The sequence below is a fragment of the Sphaeramia orbicularis genome, chromosome 20 (assembly GCF_902148855.1).
Source record: "Sphaeramia orbicularis chromosome 20, fSphaOr1.1, whole genome shotgun sequence".
NCBI lineage: Eukaryota > Metazoa > Chordata > Actinopteri > Kurtiformes > Apogonidae > Sphaeramia > Sphaeramia orbicularis.
In genome coordinates this window covers 22,231,945-22,258,560 of record NC_043976.1, presented here as the reverse complement: position 1 = coordinate 22,258,560, position 26,616 = coordinate 22,231,945, and the positions used below count along the sequence as shown (strand labels likewise).

The 26,616-nt window shown below is 36.5% G+C and overlaps 1 protein-coding gene across 1 annotated transcript; it reads right to left on the bottom strand.

Moving 5' to 3' along the window:
- Positions 1-2,068: 2,068 nt before the first annotated feature.
- slc51a (solute carrier family 51 member A) lies at positions 2,069-24,900 on the bottom strand. The gene is made up of 8 exons (XM_030123947.1): positions 24,634-24,900; positions 19,291-19,442; positions 16,220-16,293; positions 15,734-15,892; positions 6,090-6,201; positions 5,345-5,491; positions 3,423-3,528; positions 2,069-3,237 (listed from the first exon to the last, which is right to left on the bottom strand). The coding sequence occupies exons 1-8, from the start codon at positions 24,704-24,706 to the stop codon at positions 3,092-3,094; spliced, it is 969 nt and encodes a 322-aa protein (XP_029979807.1). The 5' UTR covers positions 24,707-24,900; the 3' UTR covers positions 2,069-3,091.
- Positions 24,901-26,616: the final 1,716 nt, after the last annotated feature.

Here is a 26,616-nt window from a genome sequence, read left to right as displayed (position 1 = left end):
AATAATGTAAATCATTTATTTAGTCCTTTGTTTTATAATTCCTTTTATAGGTAAATACTTGTCATGCATCTATGTTGAATTTCTTTTTGTAAATATACCATTAAAAACTTTTTAAATAGTTAAACAGTAATTACAGTTATACGTACTGGCTTCTTTCATTTTTTCTTTTGATTGATCGATCGACAAAACAAAACTTGGTGGCGATGAAATATTGCACTGTGTATCCTTGCTGATAATATAAAAACTACATTCTGTTTTAATTTATTTTCACGACTACATCTTGAAACTTCCGGCGTATTTACGTTTGTTTAACATTCCTCGAGCTACGAAAATCTGCAGTCAACCGCACTTGGCTCAGGTTGTTGATGCACTGCAGTTATTGGCTGAAAACCAGGAAGTATGAAACAGCGATGATCTGATTGGACCAAGGCACATCAATCAAAGTCTGGTTTCCGCTGCAGTCAGTGTACAGTAAGCTCGTAAACATAACAGCTTGCCATCAGGAGAAACATCAGATTTGGTGTAGATTTTGCAGTATTTTGCGCATTTATTCTTTTCTTACATACACACAGGCCAAAATAAAATAATGTTTAAACAGACGTTGAAATTCTTAAACTACCTCATAGGCTTGCTATCACATGTGAACTGAATTTTGGTTTCTACTGCCACCTAGTGGTATAGAACTAAAAACTAAAAACAGTCTCAAGGAAACCACCAAATACTCTGATAATACTGTGACTATTTTCAGTGTTTTAAAATGCTTGCACAGATAATAATATTAATGTCAACAACTCAGGCTGAGAGGAATCTAATTTAAACAGTATGATATATAGTTCTGGAAATGACTATTTGCCCATCTGTGATTTTCTGGTTTTTAACTTTTGATTAAAACACAAAGGGATCAGGACGTCAACAAGTGGACACCACCAATTTCAGTCAGTTTCACTGTATAGATCAATATAAAGCATATATATATATATATATATATATATATATATATATATATATATATATATATATATATATATATATATAAAATATAATCTAATCATAAAGGATCATACATATATAACCTATATAGGTTTAAATATATATTGTTCACTGTTTTCTGCTGATGTTCTTTCTTCTGCTTGCTAACTTAAATAGGACCATTTTTAAAGCCCTTATAAACAAAAGTGACTTGTTAGCCTATTTTAAAAATTGAGAATAATTGTCTGTTTAAATATGAATACAGCTGATTATTTTATCAAATTTGAAAAGCAATTTATGTGTGTTGTGCGTCACATTTTCACAAAAGACATCCCTGAGAGCTTCATTTTTGACAAATGTTTATCTTTCACTAATTTTTCCACAATGGGCTGATTATTATTTCTAATTTTTCAAGCTAGAATAGCTCAGATAAAGAGGAAAAATATAAATATGCGAACAAGTTGTAATAGATTTCTTGCAAATTTACATTACAGGGTGGGGAAGCAAAATTTACAATGAACATTTAGTTGTTTTTTCTCAGCAGGCACTACGTCAATTGTTTTGAAACCAAACATATATTGATGTCATAATCATACCTAACACTATTATCCATACCTTTTCAGAAACTTTTGCCCATATGAGTAATCAGGAAAGCAAACGTCAAAGAGTGTGTGATTTGCTGAATGCACTCGTCACACCAAAGGAGATTTCAAAAATAGTTGGAGTGTCCATAAAGACTGTTTATAATGTAAAGAAGAGAATGACTATGAGCAAAACTATTACGAGAAAGTCTGGAAGATACTATTAAAGAAGAATGGGAGAAGTTGTCACCTGAATATTTGAGGAACACTTGCGCAAGTTTCAGGAAGTGTGTGAAGGCAGTTATTGAGAAAGAAGGAGGACACATAGAATAAAAACATTTTCTATTATGTCAATTTTCTTGTGGCAAATAAATTCTCATGACTTTCAATAAACTAATTGGTCATACACTGTCTTTCAATCCCTGCCTCAAAATATTGTAAATTTTGCTTCCCCACCCTGTATATAAATTTAAGGACTTTAAACTGATTGATAAGTACATTCTAATCAATACATTCAAACACCATTCAAACACCATTTATTTATTTAGATCACAGCTGGACCAAAAACTGGAAAGACCTTTACATGCTGTCTATGAGCTGGACACAAATATGGCAAGACATTTCCTGAAGTAAGATTTATATTGCGTATATTGTCATTTCCAATAATAAATTAAAACAGAATAAATGGTTACTTTATTTTAAAAGAAACTCTTGTTTTACATCAGTTCTCCTGGGATCAGCAACTGCTTAAATGTTTGACACACCTATCTAAACTCTGAATCTAAACCTATCTGTCTTCCCTCAGCCAGTAGTAATAATGTTATGGGTTAAATTACCTGCCCAATAAGCCTTTTGGATCAATAGGAATGTTTTAATGTAATGCATAAGTGTTATTTTTGCCTGATCCCTCCAGATGTCATGTCAAAAAAAGCAGGTGAATAAGCATAAACAACATGAATTTAATTATAATACATATATTTATTTATATTCAATTATATACAGTATTCTCCTCCTCGTTCGTGATTTGCATGATAAATTTGGCAGCAGTTTTCAGTTCATGATGTGACCCTCCTCATTTATCCAAGCTTGGGACTGGCACCAGAACCCAGAACTCCTAAAACTAAAACTGGAACCACTGACAGGGAATGACATTCAGCTGCAGCAAAACACAATACATGAGTGTGAATGAAAGAGAGGGAGGTAAAACGATGAGGCTGACGGTGAAGTATTTGGGTCAACTGTTCAGCGCAATGAGGAGGTTGGATCGGAGTTGAAGAGGAGAGTGTATATTGGTAGGAGGAGGATGACGATGCAGCTACCACGCAAAGAGGAAGAACAAAGGAGATTAATGGATGTAGTGAAGGAGAACATGTAGGTAGAAGATGCAGGAGACAGGGTCAAATGGAAGCTGGTGATTTGCTATGGTACCCGGGAGCAGCTGAAAGCAGTGGTAGATTCTCTTTCTTGAATTTACGTGGGAAAATAAAAAAATATACAAGTACACACACACACACACACACACACATATACGCATATCAAACTCATGCAGACTGGGCCACCACAATCATCTTGCTGTTTTCATTGTCATCCACTTCTTGAGGTAAAGGATCATACTCTCGCCGATACAGCAGACGCGCTACCAGCGTGATGATGAACATCTCCAGGATCAACAGCTGCTGACTCATCACTATGGAGACGAACAAAGACAAAGTGAGGGAAGTCAAAATCGAAAGTAAGGTCACACATTACAGAGAAAATCGAAGGGACACTAAACATGTTATTCCAGGAAACTCAATGAATAGGAGGATGGAACAACTCACTGGGTATTGAATGAATCAGTATTTACAAGGACAGAGGGTTTGAGTGACTCACTGTATCCTCGAGCTGCAGCAGAGAAGGGGGGGGCACAAGCAATGGTTCCGTTCAATGCCAAAATATTGATGATAGCCGTCTGCAGCTGACTCAGGATCAGCACCAACTATAAACACACAAGGAGAAAAAAAAATAGAAAAACCAGAGAAAATTTGGAGTTCACAAGTTTCATACATTTGAATGTTTTTTGGTTTTTTTTTCCCTTCAAAATTCACTGGACCCTCAGGCGGGCTGGTTTTAGCCCATGGGCCGCATGTTTGACAACCCTGATCTACAGTGTTATCAGTAAAAGGCTCAGTGGGCATTGATGATGATCTGGGGCTGCATGGGTCCACATAGCTGACCGGTATATGTGAGAGGGTGCTATCAGTGTGAAGAAATGTGCTGCCATCCCATAAACTCTCTGTTTATTTTAGCAGGACACTGTCATTCTGTACAAGGTTAAACAGTGCGTTTTTTTAGTCACCAACTGCATGTGCTGGACTGTCTTGCCAATAGTCCTCCCACTGTCTCTTATTGAAAATATATTGACATGATGATGATGATGATGATAATCAAAAAACAGACGTCCCAAACTGTTGGGCAGCTCAGTGTCTTAAAGGAGTAGTATTTTGCTTTTTTAAATGGAATTATGCATTTTAAAACATTTCCCTGTGGTCTACACAAACAGTAAATGCTATGTTTGGGTCTGAATTCTTCATTAATTCAACTCCACAGGTCCATCTTCAACCCTATTTCTGAGTAATGACACTAGATAGGTTGTTTTGAGCGCTGGCCCTTTAAATGCACATGAGCCATTTCACATCCCGCCCCCTCCAGGTTATTGGCTGTGCTGCTCCGTCCAACAACTGAACATTTTAGGTAATCGACTCAGAGTTTGGACATATTTACCTCCGCCAAGGAGGTTATGTTTTTGCCAGGGTTTGTTTGTTTGTCTGTTTGTTTGTTTGTCTGTCCGTTAGTGTGCAACATAACTCAAAAAGTTATGGACAGATTTTGATGAAATTTTCAGGGTTTGTTGGAAATGGGATAAGGAAGAAATTATTAAATTTTGGTGGTGATCGGGGGTGGGGGGGCCCACGGGGGGGGCCCATTTCCAACAAACCCTGAAAATTTCATCAAAATCTGTCCATAACTTTTTGAGTTATGTTGCACACTAACGGACAGACAAACAGACAGACAAACAAACAAACAAACAAACAAACAAACAAACAAACAAACAAACAAACAAACAAACCCTGGCAAAAACATAACCTCCTTGGCGTGGGGGGGCCCACGGGGGGGGGGGGGCACTGATCAGCCTTGGCGGAGGTCTGCGCTCTACGAGTGCTTCTAGTTTCAGTATGGATTACAACCGCTGCTGCTGACAAAAAATTATGTCATACTCGGAGAAATGTTCGTCGAAAGTCTTGACCTTATATGTGCAAATGTTGTGACGTAACTAGTTATAGATGTAACAAATTAAGCAGGAATTAAAACAGGTGGTAGAAACCCACTCGATTTTTGCCAAAATAAATATAAAGATAGCTTTGCAGCACCTGGAGGGTTCAAATTCAAACTTCTTGAACTACTAGGGTCCCAAAATGCACAAATAACTGTACCAAAGACTAATAAAAGTGAGTTTAGCAAAATATGACACAAATGTAAGTGTAACAGTTAATTCCCCCCCTCCCAAAAAAAAAAGGATTATAAATTTCCCTTAAAAGTAAAGGTGATAAAACAGCCATAAACCTTCCTGTTGCAACATTTTTTGAGTAATCTGTAGATGTCAAAATACAGAAATTACATACAGTACAAATAAAATCTGTTTGTGTAACCAATACATTACAATGCACAGATTTTTTCGTCTGTTATAGAAAATATTAATTTATCTGCAAATGGAGATTGTAGGGTGTTCAGCATGTCCATATATGTGTTCTTACCTGGTAAATGGCGTACTTGGGAATAATCTTAATTGTCCGCAGGACCGTCCTCAGGTGCATGAACATGATGGCAACAGGCCACAGAGCTATGATCGTCAAAATACCCACAAATGGGTTGATCCATATAGCAGCTCCAGTAATAGACAGCTAAGAAATAGAAACACATGGGACGATCAGAAAAGGAGTAAGACGAGTATATTAGACAGGGACTGTAGAAAAAACATGAAAAGACACACAAGATAAGGCTGAACAAAGTCATACTAACAATATTATAATAGCTAAGTCCTGATTTTAGTGAGAATGGTCATTTTTGAATTTATTTTTCACTGAAAAGAGATGCAAAAATGATTATTTGATCCTAGCTGGTGTGCATAGCCACCTAAGATTTTCCCTCATGCCAGAATATAAGTAGCTAGCATCTTTCTAGCACCGTAATACTGCATTTATAATAGTATTTAATAGCTCATTTTACATTTAACAAAAAACTTGTAGCTCCTGTTGATTGAAAATTGCCCTTATTAGATTATAATAGTAATAACAAAAAAACATACGAAAGAAAGAAAGAAACAAACAAACAAAAAAGAAAGAAACAAAAAAGAAAGAAACAAAGAAACAAAGAAAACTGAAGTATTGTACTATAATGGATGCAAAAAGAGACTATCAGAACACAAAAACTTAGATAAATAAAAATTAAGAAAAGAATAGTGATGCATGCAACACAACTGTTTCCATGTTTCTGACTCACATCAGATAGGTCAAACGTCCCATTGGTCCAGAGGACAAGAGAAAGGATGGTGAAGACCAATTTCATGAGAGCAAATTGGTAGGAGCCAAGTTTGAGCAGAAAGAGCGTCCGCCTAGATGTGAAACAGAGGAAACACATTCATGCAAACCGGTAATGACACACAATTATCAGAGTCCTCCAGGATCTTTTAAAGTCTATTCTGAAGTCTGCTGTGGCATTCTCTGTCCAGTAACTTTCCTCAATTGTTTCTCCAGGGTCTTTTGGATTATCTACAATGGCCTCTGGTGTGTATATTTTACCTTTACACAGATTCAGTTTCAGTTGTGCTAAGTACCTTCACACAAATAATTGTAAGTGTATTTTCTCAACTCACATATTTGTATTTTTTGCCTATTTGTATTTCTACTGCACTATATTTCAGACGCAAATATACTTTTTACTCCACTTTTACATTTGTCTGCCAGATAAAGTTACTTTGCAGATGATGATTTGATACGATGGCTTTTAATTTTTATATACTATACTATACTATACTATACTATACTATACTATACTATACCACACTATACTATACTATACGATACTATACGATACTATACGATACTATACGATACTACACTACACAAGACTACACTATTCTACACTACACTATACTACACTACACCACACTATACTACACTACACTACACTATACTATACTAGACTAGAGTAGACTAGACTAGACTAGACTAGACTATTCTACACTCAGTATTGGGCAAGCTACTTGGAAAATGTAGTGAGCTAAGCTACCAGTTACTCTGCCATGAAAGAAGCTTCACTACACAGAAGCTACCACCCAGTCAAATGTAGCACGCTAAGTTACACAAACACCACAGAAGTAGCTCACTACATGTGAAGTTCCTTTAAGTTGTGCCTTTGGGGAGAATACATTGGGGTAAATTGTGCCAGTAATTATTGAAGTAAAACACAACATTTTAATCTCATCAACTGTATTGCTATATAAAGGCATGACAAATTCAATACAAAAATTACTCATTTAAGGTTTATTTAAATATCGTCACCCTATTAAACTATTGACATAAGTCATATTTTCTAGTTTTTGGGAAAACACAAAAAACTTAAATACACAATATATGGTACTTGTGAATCATTTCAGGCAAAAAGGCTTTGGCAATAGATGACCGTTGACATACATGGAACGCTGTCTGTCATATGTAACATATAAGAGGCCACTTCAAAACTGAATAAAACTCGGTCTCCTTCAGAAAAATGTGACTGTGTGATCACATAATTTAATGCATAATCAAGCGCACTAATGGCTACATAGTATTTTAAACTCCCTCATGGGCGTTTTTAGCCCATTTTTGGGGGTGCTGAAGCACCCCTAAAATTTTTTAAGGTTGCTGAAATTTTTCTTTTTTCTTGTTTACTTTATGTCAATACTTAACATGCTAGAAAAATGTCAAAACCATATACAGTACATGGCTGAAACGCAATATTTTAACAACAAAAATACAACACCCCTCATCCATCTAGTCTCGAAAATGGTTTGATCCATTCCGTCCCTCCTCCCTTTCCCTGACTCGGACTCTGGGCTCTACCTGTACAGAGCAGTGTGCAGGCGCTGACTTCTACAGTTGGGTACAGTAGAGGTGGAAGTACCTGGTGTAAACCAGGACATTTGTTTACTTCTACCACTTAATACCAACACATTATTATCATCACCAGTCCCAGTTTTAGCTGCATTGAAACGTAGATCACTGTTTATGCTGTTAGGTGGGAGTTAGCTGATGTTTTTCTGCCTAGGAAATGTTCCATGTGGTTCAGTCCACCTCTGTCCTCTGTTTGAACTGGACTGACAGAAGCTGCTGTTGTGTCTGTGCATGTGTTCAGATTAAAGACAAGGTAATACTGACTTTATCTGACTGGATAACTGGCTGGATGACCATTAACTCCTACGAGGGCCGTTCAATAAGTTCATGGCCTCACCCAGAACAGAACAACACAGACTGATAATTTATATTTTATTTTTCAACATAATCTCCATTTACAGCAATGCACTTGGTCCATCGATGTTCAAGCATCACTATCCCATCACGAAAGAATGCAACATCCTGTATTATAACAACCAGTATTTCTGGGTGAGGCCATGAACTTATTGAACAGCCCTTGTAGTGTGTGTGTGTGTGTGTGTGTGTGTGTGTGTGTGTAGACAGGAACATACGATAGTTTTTTTGTTGTTTTTTTTTTTTCTAAAAAAAAAAAAAGGAGCCAGATTCAGGTAAGAGTGTTAGATCAACTCATGTAACTTCATTTTCCACAACAACCAAATATTCTATTACAATGATGTTATAAGTTGAATAAAAGTACCAGTTTATATCTCTTATCATATATAAAACACATTTTTTGGTTATTTGCCTTTTGGTTAAAGCACAAAGAAAGAGAGGAGAGCAGAGAGATACTGAACATATACACTGGTCTACAATTTTTTTTTGGAAATTATCTGCCTCAGAGATTAAATGTGCTAAATGTTATGTATTTTAATCAGATTAATCGGAAAACAAATGACAAAAGTGCTGGTTTGCTGATGTTTTAATGGTATATGATGGTGTGTTCTTCCACATATATGTTGGTTTCTGTCCATTTATACAACAAATTTATAAATGTTCTACTGATAGAACCTGTACAGTGAATGTATTGTCATGTGCAGACAGTGTTTTGAAGTAGATCTGACACTAATATTCCTCTGGAGTTAAACCCATTCTCGCGTATATGTATATGTATATGTATATGTATATGTATATGTATATGTATATGTATATGTATATGTATATGTAGAGGAACTGCTGAATCAAAATGGGGGATTGTCTTCCACCAGAAATTAGGGTTAGGGTATATTTCTTTTTTGATTCTAATCCATTCCTCTTTTACTGTGGCTCAGCATTTAAATGACTTCTATCAGATTTGATGGTTTAGTCACAGAGTTTCTCAAACCCAAAAAATGTCACGCTTTCCTTTCACAAATATGGGGACGATGGTCTGAAATTGCGTTAAAATGTACTAAACAGTGAAATTTCTCTTGCCTGGCCAGCCAGCACTCTGGGTGCTCAGCACCCCTAAATCTCTGATCCTAGAATCGCACCTGAACTACATTCAACATATGTTGGTGCATTAAAGAAAATCACCACAATCATTTTGCCAGCATGTCACATTTGTAAATGGTCCTAATGGAAGCATTTGGACATTGGAATGGATATCACCTGCAGTGATAATAATGCTGTATGAACTTAAAGGCTCTAAAAGCCTGTTCTACCAAACTTCTGTGAAGCAGTAATTTATTTATTTTTTAAACTTCTGAAAGCCATGAATGTTCATGGCCTTTTGGAGCCATGATTAAAAAAATCACTCCCCACCATTATGTGACCACATAATTCAATGCCTATGTCAAGCAAATTGCATACATGATGGGGGTCCACATTTTTTCAAAAAGGGCAATAATAATGTCCTGTGAACATAAAGGCTCTAACTGATTGGTCTAGATCTACCACTTAAAGTCCCACTTGTCGATGCTGCAGCCTTGTATGTCTTCTGTTTATAAGTGCATGGCATGATGGGTTTTGGTCTAAAATTAAGAATGTAATATAGTTTTAGTGATAAAATGTAAGCGTACAATATACATTCATTCATTATCTGAACCCGCATTATCCTCACTAGGGTCACAGGGGTCGCTGGAGCCTATCCCAGCTACCTATGGGTGAAGGCGGGGTACACCCTGGACATGTCACCATATCATTGCAGAGCTGACATATAGAGACGAGCAACCAATCACACTCACATTCACACCTATGGACAGTTTAGATTAACCCATTAACCTTTCAGTGCATGTGTTTGGATGGTGGGAGGAAGCCGGAGTACCGGGAGAGAACCCACACAGACACGAGGAGAACATGCAAACTCCACACATCAAATAGTGTTGGAATTGAACCCAGGACCTTCTTGCTGTGACGCACAAGAGCTATCCACTGCACCACCGTTCACCATTCAATATACAATTACTATAAAATAATATGTTGAAAATAATCAGAAGTAGTGAATTGTGCCGCTGGCACAACTGAACCCAGGCCCTTTGGCACAAATCACCCCAGCCCCACCATTTTGAAAAACTAGCATGATCCAGCAGTTTAGAGCTAACATCATGTGTATCACATACAGACTCATTGTGTAGCCTTATTAAAGCATTAAAACAAATGTGAAATGTTTTTAAACTTGTCTATAATTGTTCAGACACAAGAATCAAAAAACCTTGATTATAGAAATTTTACTTTGAAAGGCAAAAAACTGTTTTTTGAGCTAAAATGTGCTTACCTCTCATGCCATGTGTCTCTCTTCTTTGTAGGATGAGTAAAATGGATGGTTCTTGGTCACATGACCAATTTCTAATTTATGGTTTTCTACAAACAAGGGGTGGCACTACTTCCCCCCTGGCACAAATCACCCCACTCTCCCCTATTACCTACAAACTGCTCCTAATCAAGTCATGATAATTTTATAATAGTGACCAAATACTACTGACAGATTTTTGGGTAAACTAAATACAGTAGTCTTACATGTCACTGTTTCAAAAACAGGGCGTTTTTCTGGACTACTTAAACAAAATGCAAAAATTGTGGGTCTACCCCCTTCTCCAGGGACCACTACACCACTGACAAACTGGTTCCTTTGGTGCTTGTGTCTTAGCCATTAACCACAGAAGCAGAGGGGAACTGGCTGTAGTGCTCTTTACTGTGGGTTTGGCGCCTCTGAAAAGAGCCTGTGGTGATCACCGTCCACACACCTCAGCCAACAACCATCCGATGTTCAGCAGAACACCGTTTTCTTCTGCACTGAAGTGAACGCTGTCATCTGACAGGTGCTCCAGGGTGATACCAGGTATGTGGTGCAGGTCTCATTTCCAGCTCCTCTATGGAAACTCAGCCCCACATGACGCACCTGGTCCGCTCCATCCTGTATGCACTGTCCGCTCACTGGTACTGACAGCAACGACACGGCAGGAGGTAGGGGAACATCAGTAAGGAAGTGGAGGAAAGCTCCAACACTGCCCAGATTCTGCTACCCGGTCCTTAAGCACGGGCACGGTGCTTCCAAGAATGTGCACGATGATGTTCCAGTAAACCACGCCCACTCCAGGTTAAACGCCTGGTTTATAGTGAGTCCCATGCAGACAGAGTGTGTGGCCCTGTTCCAAACAATCTTGAGTGCTTGTGTTGTGCATGATATAATTGAATTTTTCTAGACTACAAACTGCTTCTCCACTGCATATAAAATAGCTTTTGTGGTCGTTACCACGCTGTTTGATCAATAAAAGAGTTAAGCTACTGAAACGTTACTTGATTCAGGAAATAGTGACGTTACCGCCAAGCTACTGAAAATTGTAGTAAGTTACTAGCTTCGCTACAAGTAGCGACGCTACTGCCCAACACTGTCTACACTACACTATACTACACTATACTATACTGTACTGTACTGTACTGTACTATACTATACTATACTATACTATACTATACTATACTATACTATACTATACTGTAGTGAATGTATTCCATACTGGTTGTGTTGTTTTATTTGTCTGCTCAAGATTTTTTGTGAAAATTTAAGACAAAAAAAGTACTGTCATTGCATAATCTACTACTAAGAGGTATTAAACTACAAATACCTGCTCAGTGATGTGTGTTGGAAACTTTGTGGATGTTGTTATGAAAAAAGATGTTTACTTGACTAAGGTTTTATTTGGTAGAATTGAAAAAGGTTGTCATTAGGAAATGGTTTAATGTGAACACTCCAAAAACAGATCAGTGGCTGGTCATATTTTTGTTTTGGAGAAGTTGATTTATATGGTGAGAACCAATGACGACACTTTCAACAAAAATGTAAAAAGTGGAATATTTATACAGGGTGTATCAGACAAAAGTAGACTCTCAGAAAAAAAAAACTACATAAAACCAAACTACAAAGACATTTTGGAAATCTGGTCATATGTGTTTATTGACCACGTAATTCTCCATTGATGGTAAGGGATTCACATGTCATTATTTTTTTTCCTGTTTTATGTATGCAAGTAAAGGACCAATGGAACTTGTCATCCATGGCAACAGATCTCATATTAACCCTTACATTTCCATGCGCAAAAGACTTATTTTGCACAATTCAAATTAGCGTTGTTGACTGAAGAATGAAAACTGACCCAGGAAACTGGTGTCAATCAAGGGAGAATTACATGGTCAATAAACATAAATGACCAGATTTTCAAAATATCTTCGCATTTTGGTTTTATGTTGTTTTTTTCTGAGAGTCTACTTTTGTCTGATACACCCTGTATAAGTGACAAAGATATGATTAAATTGAAGCTATACTATACTGTACTGTACGGTAGCATACTATACTATACTGTACTGTACGGTAGCATACTATACTATACTGTACTGTACTGTACTATACTATACTATACCATACTATACTATACTATACTATACTATGCTATCCTGTACTATACTATACTACACTATACTATACTATACTATACTATACTATACTATACTATACTATACTATACTATACTATACTATACTATACTATACTATATTATACTCTGCTCTGCTCTACTCTACTCTACTGTATTACACTATACTGTACTATACAATACTATACTGTACTATACTATACTATACTATACTGTAATATACTATACTATACTAAACTATACTAGACTATACCATACTCTACTCTAGTCTGCTCTGCTCTACTCTACTGTATTACACTATACTGTACTATACTGTACTATACAATACAATACAATACAATACAATACAATACTATACTATACTATACTATACTATACTGTAATATACTATACAATACTATACTATACTAAACTACAGTACAGGCCAAAAGTTTGGACACACCTTCTCATTCTTCGCATTTTCTTTATTTTCATGACTATTTACATTGTAGATTCTCACTGAAGGCATCAAAACTATGAATGAACACATGTGGAATTATGTACTTAACAAAAAAGTGTGAAATAACTGAAAACATCTCTTATATTCTAGTTTCTTCAAAGTAGCCACCCTTTGCTCTGATGACTGCCTTGCACACCCTTGGCATTCTCTTGATGAGCATCAAGAGGTAGTCACCTGAAATGGTTTTCACTTCATACTGTGCCTTGTCAGGGTTACTTAGTGGAATTTCTTGCCTTATTGATGGGGTTGGGACCATCAGTTGTGTTGTGCAGAAGTCAGGTTGATGCACAGCTGACAGCCCTATTGGACAACTGTTAGAATACATATTATGGCGAGAACCAATCAGCTAAGTAAAGACAAACGAGTGGCCATCATTACTTTAAGAAATGAAGGTCAGTCAGTCTAGAAAATTTCAAAAACTTTGAATGTGTCCCCAAGTGCAGTCGCAAAAACCATCAAGCGCTCCAATGAAACTGGCTCACATGAGGACCGCCCCAGGAAAGGAAGACCAAGAGTCACCTCTGATGCTGAAGATAAGTTCATCTGAGTCACCAGCCTCAGAAATCGCAAATTAACAGCAGCTCAGATTAGAGACCAGATGAATACCACACAGAGCTCTAGCAGCAGACACATCTCTACAACAACTGTTAAGAGGAGACTGCGTGAATCAGGCCTTCATGGTCAAATAGCTGCTAGGAAACCACTGCTCAGGAGAGGCAACAAACAGAAGAGATTTATTTGGGCCAAGAAACCCAAGGAATGGACATTAGACCAGTGGAAATCTGTGCTTTGGTCTGATGAGTCCAAATTTGAGATCTTTGGATCCAACCGCCGTGTCTTTTGCGACGCAGAAAAGGTGAACGGATGGATGCTACATGCCTGGTTCCCACCGTGAAGCATGGAGGGGGAGGTGTGATGGTGTGGGGGTGCTTTGCTGGTGACGCTGTTGGGGATTTATTCAAGATTGAAGGCAACCTGAATCAGCATGGCTACCACAGCATCCTGAAGTGACATGCCATTCCATCCGGTTTGCGTTTAGTTGGACCATCATTTATGTTTCAACAGGACAATGACCCCAAACACACCTCCAGGCTGTGTGAGGGATATTTGACCAAGAAGGAGAGTGATGGAGTGCTGCGCCAGATGACCTGGCCTCCACAGTCACCGGACCTGAACCCAATCGAGATGGTTTGGGGTGAGCTGGACCGCAGAGTGAAGGCAAAAGGGCCAACAAGTGCTAAGCATCTCTGGGAACTTCTTCAAGACTGTTAGGAAACCATTTCAGGTGACTACCTCTTGAAGCTCATCAAGAGAATGCCAAGAGTGTGCAAAACAGTCATCAGAGCTAAGGGTGGCTACTTTGAAGAAACTAGAATATAAGAGATGTTTTCAGTTATTTCACACTTTTTTGTTAAGTACATAATTCCACATGTGTTCATTCATAGTTTTGATGCCTTCAGTGAGAATCTACAATGTAAATAGTCATGAAAATAAAGAAAATGCGAAGAATGAGAAGGTGTGTCCAAACTTTTGGCCTGTACTGTATACCATGCTCTACTCTGCTCTGCTCTGCTCTACTCTACTCTACTGTATTACACTATACTGTACTATACTGTACTGTACTATACTATACTGTACTGTACTGTACTGTACTATACTATACTATACTATACTATACTATACTATACTATACTATACTATACTATACTATACTATACTGTAGTGTAGTGTAGTGTAGTGCATGTATTCCAGACTGGTTGCGTTGTTTGTTTTATTTCTGTATTTGTCTCCTCAAGAATTTTTGTAAAAATGTAATTAAAAAAAAAAAAACTTTGTCATTGAATAATCTACTATGAAGTGGTATTAAACTGCATTTACTTGTAGCTTATACTTATATACTTTCACTTTTCCTTCTTTCCCACTTACCAAAATTGCACTGGCGGTATCAACTTGAAATGAAGCCGAAACTCTTAACTAAAACAGACTGTACAGTGTGTGGTGCATGGGCCCCTCTGTCTGAGGTGAATGACCGGGATTGCATTCAACCTGCATTGACACAACTCAAGCGGACATCCAGTCTGACTGCAGTATCGTATGTGCAGTGGAACATCAGTTTATGTAACAGTTAAACAGACCCAAAACTACATCAAAGCGCTGAACTTTCTCCCGGACCATTTAAACAACACATGGTGATGATTGTCATGGGTACTGCTCTGGATCTGCATTTGATTAGCTTTGCAAAATGCTTCAGTCATTGCCTCAGTTAAGCAGGGATTGCACAATTTTAAACCAAAAGTGTAGCGGTTAAAGACGAGGCGCATAGTCGACCTTAAAAATGAACAGTTAGAACCATTTTTCAGATATCTCTTCATTCTGACTGATGATCTTACTGTTAAAATAATTATATAATCCTCACTGCTGACTGTTCATCTGATACCAACATCCAAGTGTCCTCAAATTTCCATCCAGTCTGATTAAAACTAGCATCTAAATCCACATACACACCGTTGGGACCTACATGTTCCTGTCATCAGACTACAGATCTGACTCTAATTACATTCCCTGGAACTGGTTTTGTTTTCGTCTGTTTATCGTGATCTACGATATTCGCTGACTGTTTGAGTTTACCGTGTGATGGCCACATGCGGCAGGCAAAGGCAGCAGCAGCAGCACGGCCCTGTACTGATCTTCAGTTTATGTTTCCCCGCTCGCTTTAGGAAGGCCTCATCGCCGCCCACCTCCTCCAGCATCATGATGAGGAACTTAAATACCACAACGGCAAAGTAGCTGGAGAAAACAAAAGAAGGAGCAACGGGTTAATGGGAATTTAGAAACCAGGGAGGTAAAGTTAATGAGACGGCACAAACAAGAGCAAGACAAAGAGAAGGGATTACCACATGGAAGAAAAAAATGGACTAAAAGAGGTGAGAGGGAAAGAAAATGACAGCCTCCTCCGCAAATTGTGCAACATTATCACTGTTTTCTATAAAACTCTGTGTACATTGTGAAGTTCATGTTTCCCCTCTGTGATTTTGCACCGCAGGGCTCTGACTGAAAACAACACACTGAGAAAAAGAAAGCACAAGAGAGGGAAGCAGAGGAAGAAAAACCCACCAGGCTGAGGTCATATCAGTGATCATAGTGGCTCTGGGGATCCACATCCCCAAGCACGACATGGTGGCAATCACCTGAAAACGAACAGAGAAAATGTCAAACACTGCATGAATACAGTAACATGGAATTAATGCACAGCCTGGATTAAAAAAGTCCTCACCTGGATTTAACTTTGCAAATAGTCCACTCTTTCCCCTGGATACTGACTGTAAGGATTAATATGTTTTCATACTTTAACTTTTTTAACTTTTCAATTATTAAAGGAGTAATATTTTGCTTTTTTAAATGGAATTATACATTTTAAAACATTTCCCTGTGGTCTACATAAACTGTAAATGCTATGCTTGGGTCTGAATTCTTCATTAATTCAACTCCACAGGTCCATCTTCAACCCTATTTCTGAGTAATGACATGAGAAAGGTCGTTTTGAGCGCTGGCCCTTTAAATGCGCATGAGCCCCTTCACACCCCATCCCTTTTAGGTTGTTGACTGTGCTGCTCTGTCCCGTTCAGCCACTTGTGTTCATTAATACAACCAACAACTGAACATTTTAGGTAATCAAAGTGCGGACATATTTTCAGTATGGACTACAACCGCTGCTGCTGATAAACAGTTATGGTGTACTCGGAGAAATGTTTGTCTTAAGTCTTGACCTTATATGTGCAAATGTCATGATGCAACTAGTTATAAAATGTAACAAATTAAGATGGAATTGAAATGGGTTGTAGAAATCCACTCAGTTTTTGTTGGAACGAATTTAAAGATAGAGTAAACAACCATCAGTCCATGAAGATCGCACTGCGGAGCAATGGATAAAGGTCATGTGGTCTGATGAGTCCTGATTTAACCTGTTTTGGGTGCATCAGGGAGGGAGGTGAAGTGATTACCCATCATGCCTAGTGCCTATAGTACATATTACAGGGGAGTGTTTTGATCTAGAGTTACTTCAGTTGGTCAGGTCTAGGTTAAGCAATGATATGTGTCCAAAAATGACAAAAATAACTCAGCTAATGTGTGTGTAGGAGCTATTTGTCGGTTTAGTTTTTTGTTTAAAGTTAATTTATCCTTTTTGATTACTAACTTAGTGTGTATTTTTTGCTAATTGTTTATTTTTTGTTTACTTTTTGTTTGTTTAATATTTAAAATATATATTTTTTGATTTTCATGGTTATTGCTTTCATTCTTTAATATTTAGCACCTTTTGTTTTGTATTTTCTTATTGGTTTAGACCGTGGGCACCTGGGTATAAATACGGAGCACCAAGTTAGACCAGCATGCACCTGGGTGGGCCTGTGGTTTTTTACCAGACAATCAGATAACCGGACAGACACCCAGATAACCAGTCATTCATAGACAGACAGATAGGATGAACAGGAGAGACAGTACAAAAGGCCTTGATTGTTGTTTACCTGCAAAATCCTGAAAATACACCACCTGAAATGTATCTAAGGAATGGACATTGTATTTTTGACTGCGTAAACCACAAACCCATGGTGCATCTAGTGGTTATTTGAGTTATGCTGAAGTCTGAAGTTCAGTCACCTTTAAGTTGATTTAATTTTGATGACATATAGCCGCTACAGTGTGTCATAATAAAAGCTAAAGGTGGTCCAATGAATATTAGAGTGAGGGGCTTTTTGTTGACCAGGCTGAGTATATGATAGACTTTTACTGAAAATCAGGTATTTTCCCAGATTTAATTTACTTACTGTGTAGATTTCCATAAAAACTCAAAGGTTTTTATATCAAAACAGAGAAAACTGAAATACAAGTGACATTTTCAGCTAAATATACCAAATAAAATATGACTCTGAACATCCAAATGGATCATAATTAATGATGATGAATAGCCAAGAAACTGAATTTTACCTGAATTATATTAATATATTGATAGGATTCGTGGTTAAAAAGGTATTAGACATTTTAGATCAGTGGATTACTTTGGTTGCTAGTGGTTGTTGCGGTGATTGAGGGTTAAAAGTGATATATCTAAACAAAACAGGTGTTAACTCAAACAACAAACTTGACTAAATGGTAAAAAGGAGAGTATATACAGGGTGGGGAAGCAAAAAATACAATATTTTGAGGCAGGGATTGAAAGACAGTGTATGACCAATTAGTTTATTGAAAGTCATGAGAATTTATTTGCCACAAGAAAATTTACATAATAGAAAATGTTTTTATTCTATGTGTCCTCCTTCTTTCTCAATAACTGCCTTCACACGTTTCATGAAACTTGTGCAAGTGTTCCTCAAATATTCGGGTGACAACTTCTCCCATTCTTCTTTAATAGTATCTTCCAGACTTTCTTGTAATAGTTTTGCTCATAGTCATTCTCTTCTTTACATTATAAACAGTCTTTATGGACACTCCAACTATTTTTGAAATCTCCTTTGGTGTGACGAGTGCATTCAGCAAATCACACACTCTTTGACGTTTGCTTTCCTGATTACTCATATGGGCAAAAGTTTCTGAAAAGGTATGGATAATAGTGTTAGGTATGATTATGACATCAGTATATGTTTGGTTTCAAAACAATTGACGTAGTGCCTGCTGAGAAAAAACAACTAAATGTTCATTGTAAATTTTGCTTCCCCAGCCTGTATAGTAAGTGATCAAACCAATAATTATAAATTGTGTGTTATTCTAACTGAATTTAACCCATAAAGACCAAGTGCCACTTATATATCACTTTCCAAATGAATTTTTCTCTATATTTAACTCTATATTTCTTAAGTGATTTCTCAGCATTTATTAAAATATTAAGCTCTGGGTTTTGCTTTTTTTTTCACTGAAAATCATGTATTTTCCTATTTTTCATTTAGATAGATAGATAGATAGATAGATAGATAGATAGATAGATAGATAGATAGATAGATAGATAGATAGATAGATAGATAGATAGATAGATAGATAGATAGATAGATAGATAGATAGATTGATTGATTGATTGATTGATTGATTGATTGATTGATTGATTGATTGATTGATTTACTTTATTAATACCCAAGGGGAAATTCAACATATGTACACTGAATGATGCCCAGTTCTTCCAGCAGTGTGGCTCTTACCGGTGCTGCTCCATTCACCCAGATGATTATACTCTTCTTATTGGCTGGAACTTTCTTATAGATGTAGATACACTCCTCTATGAAGACCAGCATGGACACTGCTGCCATAAAGGTGAGCAGCGAGTACAGGATGATACCAAAGACGTCCAACTCTGGAGGGAACAAAAGGAACTGGTGAAGTAAAAGTAAAGTAATTGGTGTTCACGTTAACAGAGCAGATGGACAGGATGAGTTCTTTCTTCCTCCGACTGAAGCAACAGTCAAAGATGGAAAACAAAAAAACAGCTGACTGAGGATTCAAAGTAAATTCCAGATACACCTGGGCATGTTTGTGCTTATGTTTTAGGGGAACTGGCAGCGTATCATTTTCAGGGAAAGCTTTGAAGATGTTATCGGTGAACCCGTCCATTCAAATGTTAACAGCTCACACCAGTGATGAGTGATGACAAAGCTGCAGCTTCATCCAACATAGAACAAAGAAAGGGGAAGGAGGGCTGAGTTAATGGTTTCAACATGTTCTCCCTATATATGACTGTTATTCTGTTACTGCGTCATTTATGTTCTGGCATCCTGAGTCATTAGTGGTGAAACGTTCACAACAAACGCACACTCCTACTTTGACGGTAACTCGCCACAGGTGGTCACAGGCTATTTAAAATCACTTTTGTTTTTACTGTTCCGGTTAAAACGTGAGGGACAGAGCTGCTCTCTGGCTCTACTTTAACTACGTTGATCCTTCAATCCATCTGTAAACCTTTATTGTTTCCATTCAGCCTCACCTGCAGAACATGTTGAACTGTTCTGCCTGTGCAAACATAGAAAGAAAACACAACATTTTGAAGACAGACCACACATGTAACATAAAAAGACATGACAAGCACAGAGTAAAACATGCTACTATTGATAAAATGTGCAAACAAACTGTAAAATCACTGTCATTATGAAGAAATGTGCATTTTGTTTAATAACTGATCGGTAAAAAAATATCACAGTGCCTAAGGATGAAGCAAAGAAATAGAGAATGTATGGACATCCGGATATCGTAGTAATCGAATCTTTATTTGAAGAATTTGTTTTGCACCTATATTTGACACCGAGTAGAAATGAGACGAAAAACAAAGACAAAAAGTGAAAGAACCAAGGACAAAAACCACTAGAGGTCACACAGACGGATATGAGTTGTACAATAAAATAAGCATAAAAATAGATTACTTCATGAAAGAAAAAATAATTAGTAGAAGGTTCTTCACTAGGTAAAAAATGCAAAATGTAAATGTGTATAAAATGTGTATACCTAGGAGTTCTACTGTCAGAAAATGTCTCCTCTAATGACAAACATCTATTTCAGATTTTAACTGCTGCTTGTAGGAAAACCATAACAAGGAAGTGGCTAAAACTAGAAAAGCCTACAGTGGAGGAGTGGATTGACATCATTTATGACATTTTTATGATGGAAAGAATTAGTTCTGCTATAAGACAACAACAAGGTTTGTTTTTGAAAAGATGGGAAAGATGGATTATGTATGTCACACCAGTTCGACCATTGTTCATCTAAGACCATGGCTTATGTCCATTTCACCCATTTTTTGTCTTTTTAAACCCTTTTGTATCGATGTTTTCTTTCTTTATTTATTTATTTTTTAATATCACAAATGTGCACCCATGCCTTCTTGTTCTAGGGAGTTTAGTTCTTTATTTTGTAATATAAAAATGACATCTTTCATATTGCAGAGACAGGACCAATCATCCTTATTTGTATTGTTAGTGGAGTCACGGAAGTATCGATTGTGAGATTAAATTGTAATTTTCAGATGAATGGATGAAAATGGTGAAATGCTATGTGAATAAATGTGTGAACCATGAAAATACCAATAAAAAGAGAATTGGGGGGAAAAAAAGACTCAATTGCTTCTCAATGAGCGGAGTAAATAAAAGACAGGAAAAGTGGAAAAGACTGGTGCAAATAATCATAAAACAGCCTGAAAAATAAAATCCTTTACCAGGGACATGATTATTTTCACAGATTACAGTCCTTTTTACTTCTTATCCTTACAAATGTCATTCTGCAAGGTCTCAAAAACAAAGTGAAATAGATAGTCTAGCATTAATCTGAAGCCTAACTGTGACTTTATAATAATATTGCCAACATCCCAGTAAAACTCACAAATGTATTTCTTAATAACAGGTCGAATATCTGTGTGAGCAAGTAACTGCAATGTTCCTGGAGTTCATGAATATAAATCAGTCTTGCTTAATATTTACTGGGCATGTCTGTGCTTTCAGAGTGAAGTCAGTGGCCTCAACAGGGTCCAAGGGGAACACCACTTTAGAACGTGACTGCACTTGTAGAGGATTTATATGCGGACGATGATTTAAATCTAAAAAACAACTAGACAGACGTTATTAGATGGTTTTCAGGTAAAATCCCAGCTGCCATAACCAAATACCTTTTACAAATAGCAAATTTAAAAGGTCATAATAGTTATATGATTGAAGAAAATGGCAATTATTATGGTGAACAGTTATCGGATATAAATCAAGCAAAAATAGAAATAGGTGGAAAAAGTCACTCATCACTGACCATCATCATCATCATCATCATCATCATCATCATCATCTAGTCATCACAGGTTTACTGTCTCACCATTCCATAAGTTAAAGACCAGTAAACTAATGTTTCTATTCGCTAAAGATCTAAACTGAAAGACTATCTGATAAATGCCACTTAAGTCAGATACCTATCAGTAGACATAAACATATCATAATTTGCATTATTTTACTTCTGTGTGTTGTTGTGGGTTGACTGTGGCAGAGAAATTGACAAAGATTACACATAATATTGCACATCTGCTATTTACTTTTTTTTTGGTTTTTATTTTACTGTACTGTTCATACTGTGTTTTTACACTTCTTTTCTATTTACGATGTACGTACCCTTGATTTTCATATTCTTTTGTGTTTTTCTTACATTGACGTACATATTCTTTAGTGTTTTTATACTTTTATCTAGCCGAGAACTACCTGTAAGCAACATTTTGTTATGTGCACATAATGACAATAAACACTCTTGAATCTTGAAGAAGCTCATCTAACAATGCTCTACACTGGAAAAACTGCCTTTTATTTATCTGTTCTGTTAAATCTTAGATGTTATAATGTGTTAAAAACAGTTAAGTACTATGACCAAAGAAATAAATCTCAGTTTTTATCAAAGATATAAGCGATTTCTGTCTGGCTATATATGAACTGAAGACAAAACCTGAGTCCAAGATACTTTCTTTACTAAAACTACATGAATCATATGATTGGAGACGCACATTCATAATTCATAAATCACAAGAAGCAAACAGAATGCACTTTGAGCAAGAACTGTCTCCAGAGGAATAATCTTATTATTTAAATTTAGACATTTTTCTTTATTTTCAGACAGCAACACCCTTGATTAATCTAATCAGTTTGGCCAGCCCTAGCACTCAACTTCCTTTATCTTCCTTTATCAGACATTTGAAAGCATTTACTACTGAGGTCATTTTTTAAAGAAACATGCTCAGTACTATAGTTTAGAATAAAACAATGCCATATCACCCCAGAAACAACAAAAAATTACCTCTTGACTTTATTTGATACTAGATATCTGAGGAGGTGGACATGCAAGTCCATGTAATAAAAACCTAATCATACAATTATACTGTCAAAATAGACAATTCTGAATGTGATATTTACATTTTTGTAACTTAACATCAGTGATTCCAGTAGAGACGTCTTATATGACTCACCACTCATTACTAGAGAGTAGCAGATCACTACTGATGACTAAACACCCATAAATACAGTAAATCACCTATCTTTGATTTTTAACCAGCAAAAATGGCCTCTTATTGCACCAAGTTATGGAATCAGTTGAGATTTCAAAGTGATCATAAAATGAACTTTTATAACTTTACGTTTTTATGATTTTCACTACATTTTAAACAGATATTTTATAATGATTTGACTATATTTTCTGAATTGCCATAGCACTTTATAGCTGGATTTTATGCTGTATTCATGTATGTCTTGAATTTGTACTGTAAAATCTAACTTGTGATATGGATTACATTCTGTATTCATGTCTTGATTTTCTTCTTTTGTTGATGAACTTTTATCTTGTACACCACTTCATAACAGTTCTGAAAACTCCCATATCAATAAGGTATTACTTCTTTACTTCTAGCATTTACTGACAAGGTAATAATGTCAACGGAGACAATGTTGCCACAGCCTTAATATATAACTGTTAAATTCATGATCTTAACCCTTTCATGTATGAATTATGAAAGCCCTAATCAAGATTTTTTTCCAGAGTGTTTTGATTCCTCTTTAGGCATTAAAAAAAACAATGCACTTGAAGCTTTTTTTAATGAACCTATTTTTCATGGAGTTGCAAAAATGTCTACCCAGTTGGACAACATGCATTTAATTTCTGAAGCAAAGAAACATGTGTTTACTGATATATTGTGTGAAATCTATGAAATAAAAACATTTTTAATGCTGCTAATCTTATGTTTTCTCACATTTTTAACATACTCTAATACTAGTCATTACTCACTTCATGGAGATATGATAAAAAAAAAAAAAAAAAAAAAAAACTTGTTTAAAAAAAACAAAACAAAACAAAAAAAAAACCCTGTTAAGTACAGTCTAATAACAATAACAAGCAAGTGATTTACACTCAAACATATTACTGCAGATTAAGTTTATCAAGAACAGCAAAGTAACAGTAATAGTATGAATTACAGTGTATGGGATAATGCATAAGCGTCCACTGTGTTGGCTGATATGGAACTAAAACAACAAAATCCAGGAATATACAAGAGAATAGCTGTAGAATAGCTGTCCACTGTAGTGACAAGTATGCATGAAAGGGTTAATATATAAATCTGTTAATTTCATGATCTTAATGTAAAGTATTACATGCTGATGGTTGTATGATAGTTATCAGATAATTATTGATAGGATATAAAGGATACCTAAGTTTTAACAGTAATAGTAAATATATGGATCCATTTGGCAAGCAGCAGATCACTGTTACCCTTGTTTTCAATTGTGTTATAAAGTGTTTGCAACCTAATAATTAACCTAATATTAAACTTTTTATAAATCCATTGTTATTGAGAAATAGTGGTCATCTGAAAAAATGAAGGAAAATCTTTACATCTGTCAAAAAAAAAAAAAACACTGAAGAGGACAAGTGGATGCTTTACAAACATCCAGATCTATTAAAAACAACTTGCAGGATCTCCATAAATCCACAGATTGGATAAAAACACTACTCTTCGAAGAGACTTTACAGTTTCTACTCACTGACTATGATATCTATGGCGAGGGGGGGTTGCTGCCTGCAGCTCGGGTCCATAGTTCGGTTGGATCCATCCATGCTGTCCGATGTCTGCGATCACAAATCTCACGAATGCCCAAGTCCCGTTCTGTGGAGTGGATCCCTGGGGTGCGTGTATCCAAAGACGCGCCGTGCGTAAAAGTCTGGCCTCTCCGCTCTTCTCCAAGGAGTGTCCTTAAAGTTTCAGGAGAACGATATATAGCCTCCCAGCTTTCTGAAAACACTTGTTGCAATCGCTAGACCCTCCTCTTTCTCTTCCTAATTGGACAGTGGGTGCCCACGTCCGTGTAATTGACGTAACAACGTGGGTTTGAGCAGTCACGCTTTTAGGAGTTAACGGAATTTATAGGAATGGCGCTTCCTCTAATTTAGATTTTTATTACAGCATATGTGACTCCCAAAATGGAAAAGGTAACATAATAATTAAAATAGTCGAATTATTTGGATGTTAATCTGTTTGTTTTTTTCTTTTTGATACTTTTAGAGTCAAACCAGTATTAACCCTTTCATGCACGAATTATAAAAACCTTAGTCGAGATTTTTCTCCTGAGTGTTTTTATTCCTCTTTAGGCATAAAAAAACAATGCAATTGATTTTTTTTTTTTTTTTTTTTTTTATGAACCTGTTTTTCATGGAGTTACAAACACGTCCACTCAACTGGACACCATGCATTTAATTTTTGAGGCAAAGAAACATGTATTTAAAACCCATCATCAGAACGTCATATACTGTGTGAAAACTGTTCAATCATTCATTATTTTTTGTTTATTTCGAGCATTTACAGAATACATGCAAATTCCAAAATCATTCATCTGCACTCGAAAAGGAGTTGTAAGAAGAAAAACTATGAAACAAAAATATTTTTCATGCAAATAATCTGGTGTTTTCTCACATTTTAACATACTCTAATACTAGTTATGACTAACTTCATGGAGATAATATGCAAAAAAAAACAACAACAACAAAAAAACCTTTTTGATTACAAAAACTGTTAATTATAGTATAATAACAATTAGCAACTGATTTAAAGCATGTTACTACAGATCAGGTTTATCAAGAACAGCAAAATTACAGTAACAGTATGAATGTCAGTCTATGGGATGAAGTGTAAGTGTCCACTGTGTTGTCTGATATGGAACTAAAACAACATAACCTATGAATAACAAGAGAACAGCTTAAGAATAGCTGTCCACTGTAGTGACCACTATGCATGAAAGGGTTAATTTATTCCAAATTAACACTACATATGTTGAATAGTGACATTTTTCTGCCTTTTCCCCCATTTACAGATAAATATTTGAACTTTTTCACCAAATTCCAACGCCCTCCCAAGTATGTGCTCTGGATTTCACAAAATATCCCATAATCTGTGCTCATCTATTGTTAGATAACTGGAAAAAAAAACACTTCAAGTTACAGAAAAGTCACTTATAATAGGGCAGAGAATGGAGGAGGGGCAAGTTTAAAGCATTAAGTATGTGTGTGTGTGTGTGTGTGTGTGGGGGGGGGGGGTGATGGGAGGGGGGTTACACAGGCACTCACATCACATGCCCACCGTTTCCATAGAAACATGTGCAGGGGTATCGTCATGTGAGACATTTGCTGCAAATCTTTCTGCGCTCTTGGCTCCACTGAAAGAAGTACAGAATAAATGTAAAAGAGTACATCAAGTATTTACAACTGCATCCAAATGTCCAAACACAGTCACCATTTTACCAAACCTTTTCATGTGTTTCAACAGTACTTTATACAGATTTTTTTTTTTTTTTGATCAGGTTTGCTTGCCTAGTCAAGTAAGCCTTGTCCTTCAGAAAGTAAGAATGCGTTTCTTTATTTCACGCCTACGGCTGTGATCTGTTTATCCCAGACCTGCATGCAGAAACACATATCTGGGGGATGATCATCAAACAAAAAGGGAGGGACACAAAAAAAATACAGACATATCCTCA

Excerpts from the sequence above, each read along its gene's own strand:
- slc51a (XM_030123947.1), bottom strand. The coding sequence starts at position 24,706 with ATGGATGGATCCAACCGAACTATGGACCCGAGCTGCAGGCAGCAACCC. Across the intron at positions 19,443-24,633 it reads CGCCATAGATATCATAGTCA|AGTTGGACGTCTTTGGTATC; the intron begins GTGAGTAGAAAC and ends TGTTCCCTCCAG. Across the intron at positions 16,294-19,290 it reads GGGTGAATGGAGCAGCACCG|GTGATTGCCACCATGTCGTG; the intron begins GTAAGAGCCACA and ends GTTCGTTTTCAG.